Raw genomic sequence first — 20,578 nt, forward strand, 5'->3', positions numbered from 1 at the left:
AAAGGATGCTTGTGCCAATGCCTTGTAAACAGTTCCTGGGGTGAGACCAATGTGATTTTACTCTCACTGCATATCTCTTAGTTCTAGTTTCTTTAGTGGCACTGGTGTAAAACCTGTCCACTTTAGACTAGAGCCATCATGAGATTGATGAGATGACTGTAAGATCCTAGGACCTTAAATTGTTTCTCATGAAGTAACACAATACTGTGCAAGTTTCATGACCTCTCCCTCCCCCCCCCCCCCAAAAAAAAGAACACAGCCACAATGCAGTGTTTCTTAGTCCCTCTCAGAGGCACAACTAGGTGGTTGGGTTTTCACGATTAACACACTGATTATATATAAGGTATATCTGATATCTATTGTATGCAAATATATCCATGCATATTCACTATGGTAATCCTGAAAACCTGACTCCTCTCTTAGGACCAGATGCTGGGAGCATAATTTAGTACATCTGGCTCTTAAGTATGGCACAGCATTATACATCCACTAACCATATGCCATAGGCTGACAGGACACCTTGGATAACATGCTTCAGCTACTGAGGGAGTGAAAACTAAAAGCAAAGATTCATTTTATGGTGAATTTGGAAAAACAGCCACAGTCACAGACAAACAACACAAGGAGAATATAATCTGGCTTTAAAATGATGTTGATGAAGATGAAGGCTGGCCAGGTGCTACCTCGCTTTTCATGGGGTGCAGAGACTCTGGAAGATTTGAGCCAGCATTGTGCACGTGGTCCAAGCTGCTTGGAGAGGAGGAGCATGGCGGAGGCTTGTACAATATATAGGCCAAGAAAAAGAATATTGATCCCAGCACCTGTAGAGGGCCACAGAAAGATTTATCTTACTGTTAGAGATCCTTTTTCACAAACCAATTCTACCCATAAGAAGGGACCCAAAAGGTTTCAAAAATTTAGCAAGACAGGCCTTTCTACAAACTTCATGTTCCTGCAAAGTACCCACCCTACTACGCTTTCAGAAAAGTAATGCTTAAAAAGCTACATAAAATATCAAATACGTCTACAGAAACAGGATATAAGAAACTACATTCAGAGGCATTTACGCAGGTAAAAAATACATCTTGTCCAGGTAAAATGCCAGTTTTGAGAACTGTTATCCCCCTCCCCCCCCCCCATTTCAAAATCCTTTGAGTTACAATCAGGGGAGGTGAGATCAGAAATTAATAAGCAGAGACTGTATTTTCCAATCTATGCATATTACTTCCAAAGAAATTTTACCTCCACTGAAAACAGGTATAAAACTGTGGATACTATAGTGCTCATTTTCAAAGCACATAGACGTCTCAAGATGCCCCCCAAAAACATCTATTAGCTAAAAAATTCCAAACAGCAATTTCGGACAGTCATAAAAATAATGTCCAATACTGCAGTTCATCCAACTAGCAAGGAGGTGTGTTGGGGGCAGGTAGGAGGCATGTTTTGGGCAGGATTAGGGAGTGCCTAAAAAGAGGACATGCAACAGTTATATTCGAACAACATCCAAGTCTTAGATTCAGAATGTCCTACGTTAGATCTATTTCAATTACATACAGAGTAAAAAAAAAAGGTGCTCTGATTGAGCAGCTGACCACTGCATAGATTAATGCATGACTCCTCCATAATTCCCCAGTGGTTACTGTCTGTCCTCTCCCCTGAAACTGAAAGTAGAAAGAAATACCAGGCTCTATGACAGCCTCAGGTATCACATTCTGACCAAAGCAGGAAGCAAGTATGAGGAGTAGTCTTGTGGTTAGAGCACTGAACTTTAAATCAAGGGACCATGGTTCGAATCTCACTTTAATTCAAATGTTTTAAAATTAAATTGTGAGCCCTCCAGAAACAGAAATATATCTACTGTACCTAAATATATAAGCCACCTGCAATTCTGAAGGCTATTGAATTGGTGTACATTTTGGAGGCCGTATCTTGATAAAAAGACTAGGAGCCATCCAGAGGAAGGCGACAAAAATAGTAGGGGGTTTGTGCCAAAAGATGTACGAGAAGAGACTGGAAGACCTGAATGTGTATACTGTAGAGGAAAGCAGGGATAGGGGAGATATGATACAGATGTTTAAATACTTGAAAGGTATTAATATAGAAACAAACTTTTTCAGAGAAGGGGAAAAGGTAAAACTAAAGGACACAAATTGAGGTTGCGGGGTGGTAGACTTAGAAGTAATGTCAGGACATTCTTTTTCATGGAGAGGGTGGTCGAATCCTGGAATGCCCTCCCGAGTGAAGTAGTAGAGACAAAAATGGTGACGGAATTCAAAAAGGCATGGGATTAACACAGATGATCTCTAACTAGAAAATGGAAGGTGTAAAAAAATCTAAACTTAAATGGCTGCATGTGTGTGGATGCATTGTGTGATGCTAGGTGGTAACTCCGGCTGTAATGAACTAGGGCCGATACTGGGCAAACTTGTATAGTCTGTGTCCTGTATAAAGCAGTCTGGTTTAGGATGGGTTAGAAAGGTCTTCAACAGCAACTTCAGTTTCTGGACAGTGCTGAACAGACCTTTATGGTGTATATCCCACAAATAACAAGACGAATAGGCTGCAGTGAGCTTCAACAGTTAACTCCAGCAGCTGGAACATAAGGACAGGGCCAGGTGGACTTTTATGGTCTGTGTCCCAGAAATGCCAAAGAAAGAAAGACCATAATCAAGTATATATCACATTCATTGCTGATTTAATCATGAATTGAATTGAAGAATCAATCAAAGTGATTTTTGATAAATTAAGATTATATATGCAGTCAATCCAGAGATGGATGAAGGCTAATCATCTAAAACTGAATGTCATCAAGACTAAGATCAGTGGCGTACTGAGGGGGGGCGGTGGGGGCGGACCGCCCCGGGTGCTAACCAATGGGGGGTGCTCTAAAACTTCTACCTTCTCTGCTCCGGCACTTCGCTGCTCCGGCCATCAGTTTCGACTTCCCCTGGGCCCTAATGCTGCACTGGCGCGCCTTACACACCTCTGTGGCTCGGGCTCAGGCTGACTTGTCTCCTCCCAGCGGCTCCTCTCTCTCTCCCTCCCTCTCAGTTCAGTCAGAGATGAGTCCCGCCCATCTGACGTCATGACGCCTTCCTCGTTCACGTTCCTCCCCCTGCGGCACCCTTCGCGCCAGTGCGCCTTGGCCTTCCTGCTGCAGTAACGTCTCTCGGTGGCTTTGGGTTGTTTAAATTCTCATGATTCCAGGAAGTCCACTACTTCTTTGGTGTTCTGTTTGGTCTCGTTGTCGAAGTAGATGTTGCCTATGATAATTACATTGGAAATAAATTCCATGAAGCAGGGGAGAGAGACACTGGCCCTGGGTTTGGAGTGCAGGAGAGAGGGAGAAAGAAGGTTGAAGAACATGGGAAGGGATGGGGATACAGAGCAAATGCTGAACATGGGGGAATAGGGACAGAAACACAGAGGGGAGGTTATGGATAGGAGAGAGAGGGAGTAAGATGGAATGACAATGAACATGGAGAGAAAAAATTCAAATAGATGAGCAGAAGATGGATATGGATGGGGAACAGAGAGTGGAGAGAGAAAGATGGTGAGAAGGAGAGATGCTGGAATGCATTATGTAAAAAGGAGAGAGGGAGGCACATGCTGGATAGAAGGGAAAGAAAAGGCAGACAGTGGATGGAAGGGGCAGATAAAGCAGACAGACACTGGATGAAACGGAGAGAGAAAGAGAGCAGATGCTGGATGGAAGGGAGAGACTGAAGAGAAGACGAGGGAAAAACAAAAAGAAGGTAAAAACCCTCACGAAACCGTGAGATATAAGACAAAAAAGTGAGGAGAATAAATGAGGATACCAAGAAAATTGTTTATTCGCAAACAATTTTCTAGAGAAGACGAGGAAAGCAGAAACCAGAGACGACAAAGGTAGAAAAAAAGATGTATTTATTTGCTTTAGAATAAAGTAGTATTGTGGCTGTGGTGATAAATAAAAAATGAAAATAAGGTGATCTTTTTGTTGGACTAATTTTAATACATTTTTGGACTAACTTTCAAAGACCAAAACCTCCATCCTTAGGTCAGAACAGGACCGTAACAGCAGTATACTGTACTGACCTGAGGAAGGAGGTTTTGGCCTCTGAAAGCTAATTGAAAAATGTATTAGTCCTATAAAATGGTATTATCTTATTTTCTATTTTTTAATTTTATTTCTATTTGTTAATTTGTAAAGTGATGTTGCATTGTATGCTGGATCTGGCCTCTTGGGGTTCAGTTTAATTTTAGTTTGTGGTTAATTTACTTGGTGAGCATGTATCGATGTTCTATATCTTTGAAAAAGACATGGTTTTCTGTTGGCAGAATCATTTTTACTAATGTCTTGGTTAGTTTTACAATGGGTGTATTGATGTTCTAATGTTCACTGCAGTGTTTAAGATGCTGCCTTTCCCAGGTACACCTATGTTGTGTGACTCGTGGATTATTACTAAAATTAATATTTTCATATGGGGGGTGCTAAAAAATGATGGGCCCCGGGTGTCAATTATGCTAGGTACGCCACTGATTAAGATTCTGATGTTATCCACTCATTTACATTCTGATGTACGAGATGTATTTAGGAGTTATTGTAGCCACATCATTGACCATGAGACTTCATGTTCAGAAAATTATTAAGGATATTTTTTCAAATTAAGAAGATTGAAAAAGTTGCTAAAACAGCATAATTTTCAGATAGTTGTTCAGAATATTATTTCACCTTGTTTTGATTACTGTAATGGTTTATTGTTTGGGATTAAAAAGAACCAACTCAGAGCCCTCCAAGTGGCCCAAAATCAGCGGCCAGAGTGTTGATGGGCTACAATTATGAGTATACAAGCAACAAAGACCGTTTCTTGAAAAATGGAACGGGCCCTTGGAAGGCTTTCGTCTAAGCGATTTCTCCTCTCCCCTGCCCTCCCCTCCATGTCCAGCAATTCTCCTCTGCCCTGCCCTCCCATCCAATCCATGTCCAGCGATTCTCCTCTGCCCTGCCCTCCCCTTGGTGTCCCGCGATTCTGCCCTCCCCTCCATGTCTAGCGATTCTCCCCTCCCATTGCATCCAATCCATGTCCAGCGATTCTCCTCTGCCCTGCCCTCCCATCCAGGTCCAGTGATTCTCCTCTGCCCTGCCCTCCCATCCGTGTTCCGTGATTCTCCCCTCCCCTCCCCTCCATGTCCAGCAATTCTCTTCTGCCCTGCTCTCCCATCCCATCCATGTCCAGAGATTCTCCCCTTCTCTCCCCTCCATGGCCAGTGACTCTCCCCTTCCATCCATGTCCAGCAATTCTCCCCTCCTCTCCCCTGCCCTCTTCTCCTTCCTGCCACCCTGCCTTTAAGCCGTTCATATTACTTCAGGTCACAGCGGCGGCAGGCTTGGCTCGCGTCGTCTCCAGCCTTCCCTTGCCTTTCCTCTCATTGTCCCGCCCTCCTCTGATGTCATTTTGTCTTTCCGCGAGGGCGGGACACTGAGAGGGAAAGGAACGCTGGAAGCGAGCTGATGTCAGCTCCATTTGCATGCTATTACAAACCCAGCCAGCCAACCATCCAGGGAGGCAGAGTGACCAATTATTATATAGATTTCTCCTATCCTGAAAAACCTTCATTGGCTCCCAATTGAGTACTGATTCTCTGTACAAATTTTAAAGTTTTAACTGGTCATATATCCATGGTGCTTGCTTCTAAGCTTCATTATCAGCCTGTATGATCATTGAGGTCAGTGAACAAATTTTTGTTAGCGTTTCCATCACATCATGTTATTAAATTGGGCGAATATCGAAATTCAATTTGTTACATTGCAGGACCTTAATTGTTGAATGCATTGAAAGGGATCCAAGGTTTGGATGAGTTTAATAGAGAACTTAAAATGTTCTTATTTTTCAAGCATATGAAGGGTCTTGATGGAAATGTTTTTGGCATAATCATGGAGATGTGATGGTACTTTGTTGAAGGTTAATAATAAGAGGTCAAGGTATGAAATTATGATTGTGATGGTTTGTTGTTATGTGTGAGAGGCCTTGTATATGGCTGTTTTAGCTTAGTTTTTATTGTATTATGTATGTGAAAAATTGTAATTCATGTAGAACATGTGCAATAGTGCAGAATAAAAATGTTTAATAAAATAGATAAATAAATAAATAATGCATGTTGTGGCCTTGCCAGAGCAGGCCCCAGGGAGAACTTTATAAAAACCCAGACTGATTTTTGTGTTTATTATACTCCCGACCTGTGAAGGGAACAGATTGCCCATTTCCCTGTACTTAAATAAGGTGATTTGTATGTCACATTCAAACCTTGGTATTGTTGTGGTTTTTCAAGGCTCCAGGCCCACCCTCACTACTCCCCAAGGATTGTAATTTTGTAACACTGCACACAGGCAGGAAAGGCACATTGGCACACCTGTTGTACCTATTTTGTAAAAGAAATATATGTGCGCATGTGCCTTTATCCACTGGAAAACTGCTGCACAAAGTACGTATTTTCTAAGATACATGCAGAAATGCTGATCGCACCCCCACTCTGCCCCAGGAATGCCTACAAGTATATGGCACCTACTGCTAAGTATGTGAACAGTGGGGTCATTTCTTTGCATAAAATGCTGTTCTGCACACATCGGTCACTTATACAATTACACTCCAAAAGTGATGCATGTGGGAAAGAGGAACCCGAATTATAGCTACGTCATGCAAGGTTCCACGTTAGGAGTCACAGACCAAGAAAGGGATCTAGGTGTCGTCGATGTTACGTTGAAACCTTCTGGTCAGTGTGCTGTTGCGACTAAGAAAGCAAATAGAATGTTAGGTATTATTAGGAAAGGAATGGAAAACAAAAATGAGGACGTTATAATGCCTTTCTATTGCTCCATGGTGTGACCGCAACTCGAATATTGTGTTCAATTCTGGTCGCCGCATCTCAAAAAAGATATAGTGGAATTAGAAAAGGTGCAGAGAAGGGCGACGAAAATGATAAAGGGGATGGGACGACTTCCCTATGAGGAAAGGCTAAAGCGGCTAGGGCTCTTCAGCTTGGAGAAAAGGCGGCTGAGGGGAGATAAGATAGAGGTCTATAAAATAATGAGTGGAGTTGAACGGGTAGATGTGAAGCGTCTGTTTACGCTTTCCAAAAATACTAGGACTAGGGGGAATGCGATGAAGCTACAAAGTAGTAAATTTAAAATGAATCCAAGAAATTTTTTCTTCACTCAACGTTTAATTAAACTCTGGAATTCGTTGCCAGAGAATGTTGTAAAGGTGGTTAGCTTAGCAGAGTTTTAAAAAGGTTTGGACGGCTTCCTAAAGGAAAAGTCCATAGACCATTATTAAATTGGACTTGGGGAAAATCCACTATTTCTGGGATCTTGCCAGGTATTTGTGTCCTGGATTGGCCACTGCTGGAAACAGGATGCTGGGCTTGATGGATATTTGGTCTGTCCCAGTATTGCAATACTTATGTACTCATGTACCAGGTGCTTATAAAACAGTGGTCCACTAACAGCAGATCTGTAATACTTTAAAGCAGTGGTGTAAATAGCATCCAGGAAGTCCCCCCTAGGGTGGGGGTAGGGGGGAGGATGAGAGTAAAGAACTGCAGGGACAGAGGTGGCATATGGCAAACACTAGTTCCCTCACTATCTTCCGGCCTTCTTCTTCAAAGGACAAGACTTGCATTAAGAGCTGCATAATTTTGTGACTCTTGGTGCCAATCTTGGCCTTGCAACATGTTAGGGCAAGCTGGAATTTTGGGTATGGTCTGTGTTGGGCATGAGACTCCTTGTCTATAGAAGGAGCTGAGTCCCCATCCCTTACAGTTTTTCCTGGAATGGGTCCAGGTCCAGCTTAAGGGATAGTGGTGCCCTAAGTCAACTTGCTTTGGCGGCACCTGCTCCCTCCCTCCTTTGGGTTCAGCTTCTCCCCCTGGTCCAGTCTGCCTTTCATTCCCCTCCCCGTGGGTCTGGCACTGCTCCCTCACCTCGCACTCCCCTGCAGTTCTGTAAAGTTTATGTCTGTCGCCAGCAGCAGCAGTATGACAGACTGCCTTCAGCCAGCCCCTGGGTCTTTCTTCTGCTGTATCCTGCCACAGGAAATTTGCATCAGAGAAGGCAGGACATAGCAGAGAGAAGACACAGGGGCTGATGTCAGCTCATTTGCATGCTATTACAAACCCAGCCAGCCAACCATCCAGGGAGGCAGAGTGACCAATTATTATATAGATTTCTCCTATCCTGAAAAACCTTCATTGGCTCCCAATTGAGTACTGATTCTCTGTACAAATTTTAAAGTTTTAACTGGTCATATATCCATGGTGCTTGCTTCTAAGCTTCATTATCAGCCTGTATGATCATTGAGGTCAGTGCCGCCAAAGCAAGTTGACTTAGGGCACCACTATCCCTTAAGCTGGACCTGGACCCATTCCAGGAAAAACTGTAAGGGATGGGGACTCAGCTCCTTCTATAGACAAGGAGACTCATGCCCAACACAGACCATACCCAAAATTCCAGCTTGCCCTAACATGTTGCAAGGCCAAGATTGGCACCAAGAGTCACAAAATTATGCAGCTCTTAATGCAAGTCTTGTCCTTTGAAGAAGAAGGCCGGAAGATAGTGAGGGAACTAGTGTTTGCCATATGCCACCTCTGTCCCTGCAGTTCTTTACTCTCATCCTCCCCCCTACCCCCACCCTAGGGGGGACTTCCTGGATGCTATTTACACCACTGCTTTAAAGTATTACAGATCTGCTGTTAGTGGACCACTGTTTTATAAGCACCTGGTACATGAGTACATAAGTATTGCAATACTGGGACAGACCAAATATCCATCAAGCCCAGCATCCTGTTTCCAGCAGTGGCCAATCCAGGACACAAATACCTGGCAAGATCCCAGAAATAGTGGATTTTCCCCAAGTCCAATTTAATAATGGTCTATGGACTTTTCCTTTAGGAAGCCGTCCAAACCTTTTTAAAACTCTGCTAAGCTAACCACCTTTACAACATTCTCTGGCAACGAATTCCAGAGTTTAATTAAACGTTGAGTGAAGAAAAAATTTCTTGGATTCATTTTAAATTTACTACTTTGTAGCTTCATCGCATTCCCCCTAGTCCTAGTATTTTTGGAAAGCGTAAACAGACGCTTCACATCTACCCGTTCAACTCCACTCATTATTTTATAGACCTCTATCTTATCTCCCCTCAGCCGCCTTTTCTCCAAGCTGAAGAGCCCTAGCCGCTTTAGCCTTTCCTCATAGGGAAGTCGTCCCATCCCCTTTATCATTTTCGTCGCCCTTCTCTGCACCTTTTCTAATTCCACTATATCTTTTTTGAGATGCGGCGACCAGAATTGAACACAATATTCGAGTTGCGGTCGCACCATGGAGCGAATCAAAGGCATTATAACGTTCTCATTTTTGTTTTCCATTTCTTTCCTAATAATACCTAACATTCGATTTGCTTTCTTAGCTGCCGCAGCACACTGACCAGAAGGTTTCAACGTATCATCAACAACGACACCTAGATCCCTTTCCTGGTCAGTGGACTCCTAATGTGGAACCTTGCATGACATAGCTATAATTCGGGTTCCTCTTTCCCACATGCATCACTTTGCACTTGCTCACATTAAACGTCATCTGCCATTTAGACGCCCAGTTTCCCAGTCTTGTAAGGTCCTCTTGTAATTTTTCATAATCCTCCAGTGATTTAACGACTTTGAATAACTTTGTGTCATCAGCAAATTTAATTACCTCACTCTATGAACATCATATAACTGTTTTTTCACTCACCTTGTAAACAAATCCAACAAGGAACAAGTACCAGCTCATAAGTGAATTCTGATAGATGTAACAGGAGCCATGATCTCCACACTGTTCCTGCCATAGCAAGCAGGAAATATCAATCATTGAGCCAAAGGCAATAGGACCAGGAATACCACCTGCATGATGAGAAAGACAGCATTCTAGCTTCAGGATTGAGATGTAAAGACTCTGCTTGGTAAAGGCATGACTGGGACAATTCAATTGGCTGATCTGGGTTTTCTGCATGCATAGATCATGCTGAGCACTTAATAACATTTGTAACTGATCCGAACTAAGGATCACAGCAATAAAACCACACTGTAGAGTACTAAGCAGGTATAAGTGTGCTGAGCATGGCCATGTTCACATTTCACGTGTGACCTCCTCTCACAATATGTAATGTGGAAATTGAACACTTTTGGCAGCAAATCAGTATTACTATGTCATAAGTATGAATTAGCAGCTGTCACCTTCATGCTGAGTTTAATTCATCTAGGTCACTCACCTAATATATCTATGGATATATATTACTTTAGCTATGTCCATTTCAGCCTATACTCCTATTGATTACCTTAGACTGTAATTTTGTTTTGCATTTTTGCTGTTTTTGTTTACCTAATGTTGTATTATATTGCCTTAAAATTAAATAAAATTTCAGGAAAAAATGTGGAAATTACATCTCTTGTAAAGTAAATATCTTCTCTCCCCTGCAGAAGGTTCAGCTCCTTCAGGGAAAGTGTACTTTAGCCGATATGCTTGGTGTTTTGTACATAGCTGAATATTGGGATGATGCCAGGCTCCCTGTCATAGCTATGGAGAAACAAATCCCAGGAAAACCAGTAGCATACCTAGAGTCCTTACTAGTATCCACTGGATTCCTAGTGCAAAGGATCGCTGCCTGTCAGAGACACATCTGGAACACAGAACAGAGAGGTCATTTTAGAAGGGTGAGGCGTTGCTTACTCTTTTAAAAGCTGATTTATGGCAATTTTAGAAAAGTCACTACTTACATCATACACACTTGCAGCATGAACCATATTAAATATTCTTGGCATGGTTTGAACCCACCCTGTAAATATAGACAGAGTGTAGACAATGATATGCAACAGTATAATTAGTGAATTTGTGGAAAATCAACAGTAAGGACTCACCTGAGTCCGAGAGCTTAATGTGAAATTGCCAGTATCTCAAGCCATTCAATGCGCTCTCCTTTCATCATAGAAATTTCCATATGCTCAAAAAGTGTCAGTGAAAATGTGTCCATAAAAATGTATCAAGTTCAAAACTACAATCAATCTACAAAGGTAATAACAATGCAATACAGCATACAGATGACGTCCCTCTAAATACAAAAAAACTGAGGTCACCGAAACTGGCACTTATCTGGAAAAATGAAGTACCTGGACCCTTGCTACAAGGGAATGCTGAACTCAAATATTTCCCAGTCTCCCATATACTTCATTTTTCCAGATAAGTGCCAACTTTGGTGACCTCAATTTATTATATTTAGATGGACGTCATCTGTATGCTTATGGCACTGTTATTACTATTGTAGACTGATTGTAGTTTTGAACTTGATACATTTTTATGAATGCATTTTCACTGATACCTTTTGAACATGTGGAAATTTCTATTATGTAAGGAGAGTGCATTGAATATCTTCAGAAACTGATGATTTCATGTTAAGCTCTTGGACTTGGGTGAGTCCAAAGTAAACTGATGATTTTCCACAACTTCATTAATTATACTGTTGCATATCATTCTCTACACTCTGTCTATGTTTACAGGTTGGGTTCATATTATCTACTGTTATGCATTACCTCCCTTTGATTTATTGAGTGTTTCCTTGAAATGGTTTGGGCATACCTAATAAAATTTCCATATCTACATTTACACAATTGGGGCTTATTTTCAAAGCACTTAGACTTACAAAGTGCCACAGGTTACTATGAAACTTTGCAAGTTTAAGTGCTTTGAAAATGACCCATATCGTAACATAGTACATAATAGATGACGGTAGATAAATACCTGTACGGTCCATCCGGTCTGCCTAACAAAATAAACTCACAGTATAAGGTATGATGTGATACTATATATGTATACTTTATCTTGATTTGTCCTTGCCATTTTCATGGCACAAACTGTAGAAGTCTGCCCGGCACTGCTCCAACATATGCCTAAGTGCTAATTAACTGCTTGTTTGGACCTGGGGTTTGCAGGAGTGATCGAGAGGCCAACTGTATTTACTTCTCTGGCATTTAAAACCAGTTCAGAAATCCAAAAATAAAGTTTTAGAGCTTGGCTCCTCCTTGGCCATATGGTTTCGTAAAATCTGCTACTTATAAGTATAAATTTTGCCAGGGACTAGTGAGCAGGAAAAACACCTGTGTTTGAACTTATGGTTACACATGCCTTGAAACAGCGATTATACAGCAAAACTCTGGCCAAAGTCGGTGTGTTTGGACCAATGATTCACACATTGCTTTGTACCTGCACTCGAAAATTAAGTTAGGATACTTTCACATGCTTATGGATCCCTAGTCATTCTGTTGAGCTTTAGCATCTCTCATATCTTGGAACTTTAAGGGGTTTTTGCCGATGACGATAAAAAACCCCCAAAAGAAAATTTTTCTCAACCCTTGTTATTAATAACAATTACTTGGGTTGGAGGTTGGGTGGAGCTCAGAGGCTTTTTCCTTTATTCATTCCTTTGAAACCGGATGCACTCTACAGAATTATAGTCATTTGTAAAGTACAAATCTTTTGCCATTATACTAGAGAGATTCTCTGTAACATAAAATTTTGCCATTGCACATGTTACGTGGCGGCATTCACATGTACAAAGCCTTGAGTGAGACCATTCTCTTTGTTATGTGCTTCTTGCTAGTTGTAACGTAGCTATTTCTGTTGTATGTGCCACCAAATGCACATGTTCTTCCGTGGCATTATAAGTATTTTACAAAACATTCCACATTCAGGGAGCCTTTTGTAAAATACATGGCCAACTGTGAATGTCATAACTTGGATGTTCTTTTTCCTATTTAGACTACCTATGCAAAATTGGACTTCATTGCTCTAATATACAGAACAAGCTCCTTCTTACCACATACTTCAGTTAAACTGTGTCTTTTTCATTCAGGATAGTGTTGGCAACTATTTAGGTTATTTAAAAGCCTTCTGATTAAACATGGGAAGGGAAGGGTACCAGATGTTAATTCAACTTATCAGCCCAGGATGGGGGGGAATACACACAAGGAAGATGATACAGTGTCCTGGACAAGATGAGAGTTCTTACATGTGGTTATGCTGTGCAGTTGACTGTTGGGATGCATCCTTTGCAATCTGCACAGGAACAGCTAAGTAGACTGGATGGGTCAGTTTGTCTATTTCTGCCATCATCAATCATCTGATTATATTAGATTCCTACTCATATTCCCATGAAAATGTCTAAAATTTCCAAGAAAAGAGGGAGCAGAAATCCCAACGTAGATGTTGGAGTCCTTAGAGGCCCGATTTATTAAAAGTAAAGAATGTAAAAAGTTTTTGATAAGGTAAACATACATACAATTGCTGTCATCATAAAGGAAATTCCTGGTGTGGTGCAGCATGCCTTAGGTCCCACTACTGCTAGCAGTATTCATCTCCTGTCCTGGTGTTATGTGCTAGGGTGCTCATCTCATGACTTGGCATTGTGTGTTAGGGTGCTCATCTTGTATCCTGGCATTCTGCATAAGGGTGTGTATTTTGTGACCCCTGTGCAGAATAGTGGCAGTATGTATAGTATATAGCAATATGTGTTTTGTTTTTCAGTACTCTGCATTGTGTCCAAATGGTTCTGCTGAGGCGTGCACATCTTTTGTTCTGAAGTCATGGGCAGTAGAATGTACCTCATGTCCCAGCTTTATAGTGTGTGTTTAATGATGGTGGTGGTGCATTGTGTGAGGTGGTCTATACTCTGTGTCCCAGTGTTGTGCAGGGCAGTATGCGCTTTATTTCCCAATGATGTGCAGTGTGTGAGATGGTGCACATGAATTTTTCCTAAGTCCGGTCCTGGAGTACCCCTTGACAATCAAGTTTTCAGGATATCTACAATGAATATGCATGAAAGAGATTTGCATATAATGGAGGCAATGTATGCAAATCAAGTTCAATACTAAGCCACTATTCAGATAATCAAATGACTTTTCTGCTTATGTTTGTGCTTGATATTCAGTTCCTCTATTGATTTAGGAAGGATTGCTGAATATGCAGTCCTAAACTTAAATATCTGTTTTAAGAGCAGATTTACTGAAGAGTGCTTCCCTCGTTCCCTGTAGTAAATAATGGACCTTTAAGTAAATCAAGCTGTAAGTTAGGTTGCTATTTGCATAATTCTACTAAATGACTTTATCTGGATATGGACTGAATACTGCCACTGTCTGAATAACTTTGGACTACACATCCCCAGAATGCTCTTTACCCCTCTTATTCTCATAAGGACTGGATGGACATTGAGCTGTCTGGCCAAAATGGATGCATTTTTAAACCAAAGACTTATGCATTTCGCATCCAATGCTAATTGTATAAGTCCTTTTAAACATCCAGCCTGTACATTTTGTCCCTTTTCCTTTCTTTATTAACTTATTCTTCAATAGCTAAAACTGTTCAATATGAAGATAACTGGAGAAGAAACATTTATTTGGGATGCTGAGGACACTTGTAGCATTTCTCTGCTCACCTCAGGGTTGCTGTTAGGGCAGGAATACTGCACAGGAATGTGAAGAAAATCACCACAAACAAAAAAACCATCAGCACTGACATTCTCTGACAAGAAGATGCGCACTTTCCCGCCACTGCCTCGCCAGCATGAGGAAATGAACTTTTGCCGATACAGCTGCAATTATAGTATGTCTGGAGAAGAGAAGGTCAGAAAATGATTTCCTGGTACTTTCAGTCCCAGCTTAGTAATGAGAAGTGATTAGCATCATTTTACCTTTTTACCCCCAACTTCGACATTGTGGACTCCAGTGCAGGCAGCGTGGCAGGGGGAGTAATACATCACACCATTGCTCCCACACACAGGGCTGTAGATGCTCTCGGTACACTTGCACCCAGTGTTGCATGATGCTATCAGATTGAGGCTCCCATCCAGGACACTGAAATGATGTAAAAGATTCGAGATACAAAATAGCCACTTTTCCGTACATGAATTACAGCCTGTACCCATGCAGCATGCAACCTTGAAAGTGCAATGAATATGATTACAACAAATCAACATAAGAATTTCTGATGACTCTGCTCACTAATGTCCAGAGCCATAACTCACCCCCAGTACTAAGCTTGCACCAGTCAACATTTTTTTAATGCTAGCTGCCACAAGCAAAAAAATAATAATAAAATAAAAAATCCAGATATTCATCAGAGATATCCAGACTAAGATATCAAGAGGCCAAAATGGGCACATAAATGCAAGGTTGGTCTTAGGCAGGGGCGACAGGGGTGGTTACACAGGGCCTCGTGCTCCCAGGGGCCCCGTGGCAGCCTTAGCATCTCCCTCCCGGTCCCTGCTTCAGCTGTCATTGCCGTCTCCTGTTCTCAATCTAACTTCTTTGGTCAGCTCTTTCCTACTCCCTTTTGGCTCCCTGCAGCGCTGCCTTCTTCAATCCGGGCCAGCGCCAGTGAGGTAAACACACTGCCTTCGGTGGCCTGTAAGCTTTCCCTCTGCAGCAATTTCCTGTCCCACATAGGCCGCTGCAACAGAGGAAGAGCTTCCAGGGTCGCCGAAGGCAGTGTGCTTACCTCACTGACGCTGCCAGTGACTTAAAAAATAGAAGAAGGCGGCAGTGCTGCGAGACAGAACTAAAGAAGCAGGTAGGAAAGAGCTGAAGGCGGTTAGATTGAGATGGCCACTGAAGCCCATGAGGTTGGTCTCCCTTTCCCTTTCATCTGCGCACCCCTCATCCCCTTACCCAAACAAAGAAAGCAAATCTATGAGCTGCTCTATCCACTTTGTCGTTCTTTATTGTTAGCATTTATATTGAACCTCACTTATAGTTTCAGAGATGCCAGCTTGTGTAGCGTAACAGATATACACAGAGGAAGTACTGTTTTCATTTAATTAGTTCTAAATCATAACCATTGTGTCATCTGGAGGGGCTGGTTTATAGGGACTCACTCTATTCTGATGTTTTCACCTAGTAAAGGTGAAAAAACTTTTGTTGTAAAATCCGCCCCTTTCTTTCCGAGCACTCTACCAAAACCCTCATCCACACCCTTTTCACCTCTCGTTTAGACTACTGCAATCTGCTTCTTGCTGGCCTCCCACTTAGTCACCTCTCCCCTCTCCAATTGGTTCAAAACTCTGCTGTCTGTCTCGTCTTCTGCCAGGGTTGCTTTACTTATACTACCCCTCTCCTCAACTCGCTTCACTGGCTCCCTATCCATTTTCGCATCCTGTTCAAACTTCTTCTACTAACCTATAAATGTACTCACTCTGCTGCTCCCCAGTATCTCTCCACACTCGTCCTTCCCTACACCCCTTCCCGTGCACTCCGCTCCATGGATAAATCCTTCTTATCTGTTCCCTTCTCCACTACTGCCAACTCCAGACTTCGCACCCTACGCCTGGAATAAACTTCCTGAGCCCCTACGTCTTGCCCCATCCTTGGCCACCTTTAAATCTAGACTGAAAGCCCACCTCTTTAACATTGCTTTTGACTCGTAACCACTCGCCTCCACCTACCCTCCTCTCCTCCTTCCTGTACACATTAATTGATTTGATTTGCTTACTTTATTTTTTGTCTATTAGATTGTAAGCTCTTTGAGCAGGGACTGTCTTTCTTCTATGTTTGTGCAGCGCTGCATACGCCTTGTAGCGCTATAGAAATGCTAAATAGTAGTAGTAGTAGTAAAGGGCCACCAAACAGACATTATGAGTATCAGGTGCTTAACAATCAGACTTACTATTTATAAGTACAGTTTAGAAAAATCATTAATTAAGTTGAGATCTGGGAGAATTTAACATCTTTTTTTTTCTATGCTTACAACAAAAGAAAAAGACGGACTGTAGGAACTTGCTCTTTTTGCTTTGTGGAATGCAGTGGTATAATATAAAAATGCACTTGCCTTTTTTTTTATTATTACTGTTTCACACAGAAGGTACTGAATAATGAGGGAAAGGTTTCCTTCTTCCCTAACTGTCCAAAGTCAGTCTAAATGTGCCAACATTGTCCAGTTCAGCACACTATTAGCTGCCAAGTTCATACAACGCTAATTACATTCAGTGGAAAATAAATCTGTTGGCTCAGGCTTGCTATGTGAATATTCAATCACTGTTCCCTTCTCCACTACTGCCAACTCCAGACTTCGCGCCTTCTGTCTCGCTGCACCCTACGCCTGGAATAAACTTCCTGAGCCCCTATGTCTTGCCCCATCCTTGGCCACCTTTAAATCTAGACTGAAAGCCCACCTATTTAACATTGCTTTTGACTCGTAACCACTCGCCTCCACCTACCCTCCTCTCCTCCTTCCTGTACACATTAATTGATTTGATTTGCTTTTTTTTTTTTTTTGTCTATTAGATTGTAAGCTCTTTGAGCAGGGACTGTCTTTTTTCTATGTTTGTGCAGTGCTGTGTATGCCTTGCAGCGCTATAGAAATGCTAAATAGTAGTATTTCATTATTGCTACCAAGTATTACATATTAAGGTAATTTGTTTTAATTCATTTATCCAGTCCTTACATGCACATGGCTATGATAACATTGTACTTGTTTGAATTAGTTTTTCTGTACAAGATTTGCTTGATTTTTTTTTTGTTACATTTGTACCCAGTGCTTTCCCACTCATGGCAGGCTCAATGCAGCTTACATGGGGCAATGGAGGGTTAAGTGACTTGCCCAGAGTCACAAGGAGCTGCCTGTGCCTGAAGTGGGAATTGAACTCAGTTCCTCAGGACCAAAATCCACCACCCTAACCACTAGGCCACTCCTAGTGGTTAGGGTAGTGGAAAAATTTAAAACACATCCTGTCAACAAGGGGCAGGTCTAGGTGGGGACAGGGGGCCCCACTAAACTGGTCTGCACAGGGCGCCCCACAACTGCTAAGACCAGCCCTGTATAAATGTTTCTGTTATACAACAGCAATACAAAATGTTTATGTACCTGAACATAAGCATCTTAGGTATTTTAGAAACATAAACATTTATGTTTCCTGAAGGTGTCATAGAGCCTGGTATCTCTTGCCAGTTTTGCCTTGGGGGGGGGGGGGGGGGGAAGGGGGGAGATATCAACCATTGGGGGATTACTCTAAAACTTAGGAGTCCCAGATAGCAAGTGTAAATCTGAATGCTGATCTCTTAGGACATAGATGTTCATTTTCCTTCTGAAATGGGGAATAAACGTTCATTCTTTAGGTCCGCCCTAGTCCTGCCCAAAACACACCAAGATCATGCCCCTTTCCAGTTGCACTTTCTTCAGTTTTAGATGTTTATATCCCAATTTTGTAAAATTGGAACTTAGATGTTTATGCAAGATAAACATTTACGTGACAGTTTATGCATATCTAAAACCCAAATGGTGCTTCTAAAACAAGCCTCTAAATGTGAAGCCCTGCCTCAGTCACCCAGCAATGCAGACTGATTGGTGTACAGTAATTTTGCATGGAAAGATGCTAGTTTAAGTTAAAGTTTAATCAGAACTTGATATACCATCTTTTCTTTGCTGAAGGTGAAGGAGGTGTACAATTCTAAGATTACAAATTATACGTAGGTTAGCAAGATTTGGAGGGGAGGGAACATTTGTAATTCATTTTAATTACATAAATATTTTTAATATTATTTAATAAATGATAAGCCTATAAATTCTCATATGCAACTCTATCTGGGCTTTTATCTGACCACACAAGCCTTTTTCTACCACCATCCTCCACCTCAGAGTTCCTCAAAATACTGGCTTCCACAGTTCCACTGTTAGGCCAAGTCAGGCCTTACCTGCCTTTAGGATTCTCAGATGATCAGCATTGAATCCAACATCAGAGCATCGTAAAATAACTATTTCTAAAACAGTTATATTTTGTTGTTACCTTCCATTATATGGAGCTGTCACTCCGGCCACAGGCATGTTTGGGCAGTGAACTAGGAAGATGAAAATACCAAAGAGACTCAGCACTGCACAAAATAAACATAGTTTGATGATTCCAGAAAAGTGAAGCTTCATCTTATTCACAATGAATCCTCCCAGAAATGTTCCTCCTCCTCCTGCTGGCACCACAAGATAACCTGAGAGAAAATAACACAGCTCAAGGCTCATTTGGAATTATTTAGTCTTTCTTTATACTTTATACTGTAGTTTATATAAAAAAAAGGCAAAACAGTTTATAACAAGGGTATAACAGAAAGAACAATAGGAGAGCAGCGGTATTCTGCAAGGACTGTAATCTCTTAAGGCTAGTTAATGGAAGACCTGCATATATAACATTAAAATAATCTATAAGTGTAGTAATGTAAGCATGATATCGAGTGTGTAGAGCTTTATTATCCAAAAAAGCTCAAATCGAACAGAGGTTATGCAGACTACGGAATCCTGAACAGAGAACAGATGAAATATGTTCAGTGAAAGATAGTTGTGAGTCAATAATGACCCTCAAGATACCAAAAAGAAGCTGTTAGTTATGGTTATCCCAGAAAGAACCAGGGGTGGGAATGAAATGAGATTATGATTTGATACCCAACATACAGTGTTCTTACTAGCATTTAAAATTAAACAGTGATTCTTCAACCAAAGGGCAACCTTATCAAGCCATGACTGCACAGGCGTAAGATCAATTATAGAAGAATTAAAGTAGAAAACTAATAAGATATCATCCACATTAAAACAGACTGAATCAGGGATGCAAGTGGACTGAGATATATATTGAACAGAAGGGGGGGGGGGGGGGGGAGAATATAGATCCTTGCAAAACACCACAGGATAGAGTTTATTTATTTAGATTTTGCTCACATCTTTTTCAGTAGTACCTCAAAGTGATTAACATTCAAGTACACTGGATATTTCTCTGTCCCAGGAGGGCTCACAATCTAAGTTTGTACCTGAGGCAATGTAGGGTTAAGTGACTTGCACAAGATCACAAGAAGCAGCAGTGGGATTTGAACCAGCCACCTCTGGATTACAAAACTGGTGCTCTAACCACTAGACCACTCCAAAGATAATAGAAGAAGATAATATTATTCTATTATTAAGATAATAGAAGAAGAGCTGAAAGAACCTGTCATAGAAAGGGAAAAGAAACAGTTATGCAAGAAAGAGCAGAACCAGTCATAAACAGGACCGGATATCCCTATAGAAGACAGCCTGTGAAGAAGTGAGATGGAGAATATGGGCTGATTCAGCATGAGAAAGGAGTTGCTGGAACATTATTTTCTCAGGTAGTTTAGAAAGAAAAGAAAGTGTAGAAATAGGATGGTAATTAGAGGTATAGATGGATTAAGTGATGGCTTTTTAAACACAGGATGGCAGCTGTCCTTTTACATGAAGATGGGAGAGATCTTGCTGACAAACTGTGACTCACCAATTGGTAAGGAAGGCTAAGATTAGAAAGTTTTATCAAACTTGGGGGGATAGAATCCAACTGTGATGAAGAAAGGTTGATAGAAGAGAATAACTTCTTAAAAACATTTTGATGGAAGATTACAAGCACACCACTGTTGAAACCAAGAGATCAGAAGGAGGTGACTGAGGGGAAGGTTCTATAAAAGAGGAAAACAAATCTTCAAGATCCACAATTTTAGAGACAAAAAATTGAGCCAATTGTTCAGCTGATGGATTTT

General features: G+C 41.4%; 1 protein-coding gene across 2 annotated transcripts in view; it reads right to left on the reverse strand.

Annotated features, from left to right (window-relative positions):
• Positions 1–405: 405 nt before the first annotated feature.
• Positions 406–20,578, reverse strand: part of SLCO4A1 (solute carrier organic anion transporter family member 4A1) — a 63,500-nt gene continuing 43,327 nt past the window's right edge. Inside the window, exons 6-11 of one of the 2 annotated variants that reach the window (XM_030212513.1) lie at positions 18,835–19,030; positions 14,749–14,911; positions 14,494–14,666; positions 10,625–10,689; positions 9,765–9,913; positions 406–821 (exon numbers count right to left, since the gene is read on the reverse strand). In XM_030212513.1, coding sequence (XP_030068373.1) covers positions 642–821; positions 9,765–9,913; positions 10,625–10,689; positions 14,494–14,666; positions 14,749–14,911; positions 18,835–19,030 — 926 coding nt within the window. In that variant the 3' untranslated portion in view covers positions 406–641. Of the gene's footprint in view, positions 822–9,764; positions 9,914–10,624; positions 10,690–14,493; positions 14,667–14,748; positions 14,912–18,834; positions 19,031–20,578 lie in introns of those variants that run through there. The other variant, XM_030212514.1, reaches the window with a different exon arrangement.

This window comes from Microcaecilia unicolor, chromosome 8, assembly GCF_901765095.1.
Source record: "Microcaecilia unicolor chromosome 8, aMicUni1.1, whole genome shotgun sequence".
NCBI lineage: Eukaryota > Metazoa > Chordata > Amphibia > Gymnophiona > Siphonopidae > Microcaecilia > Microcaecilia unicolor.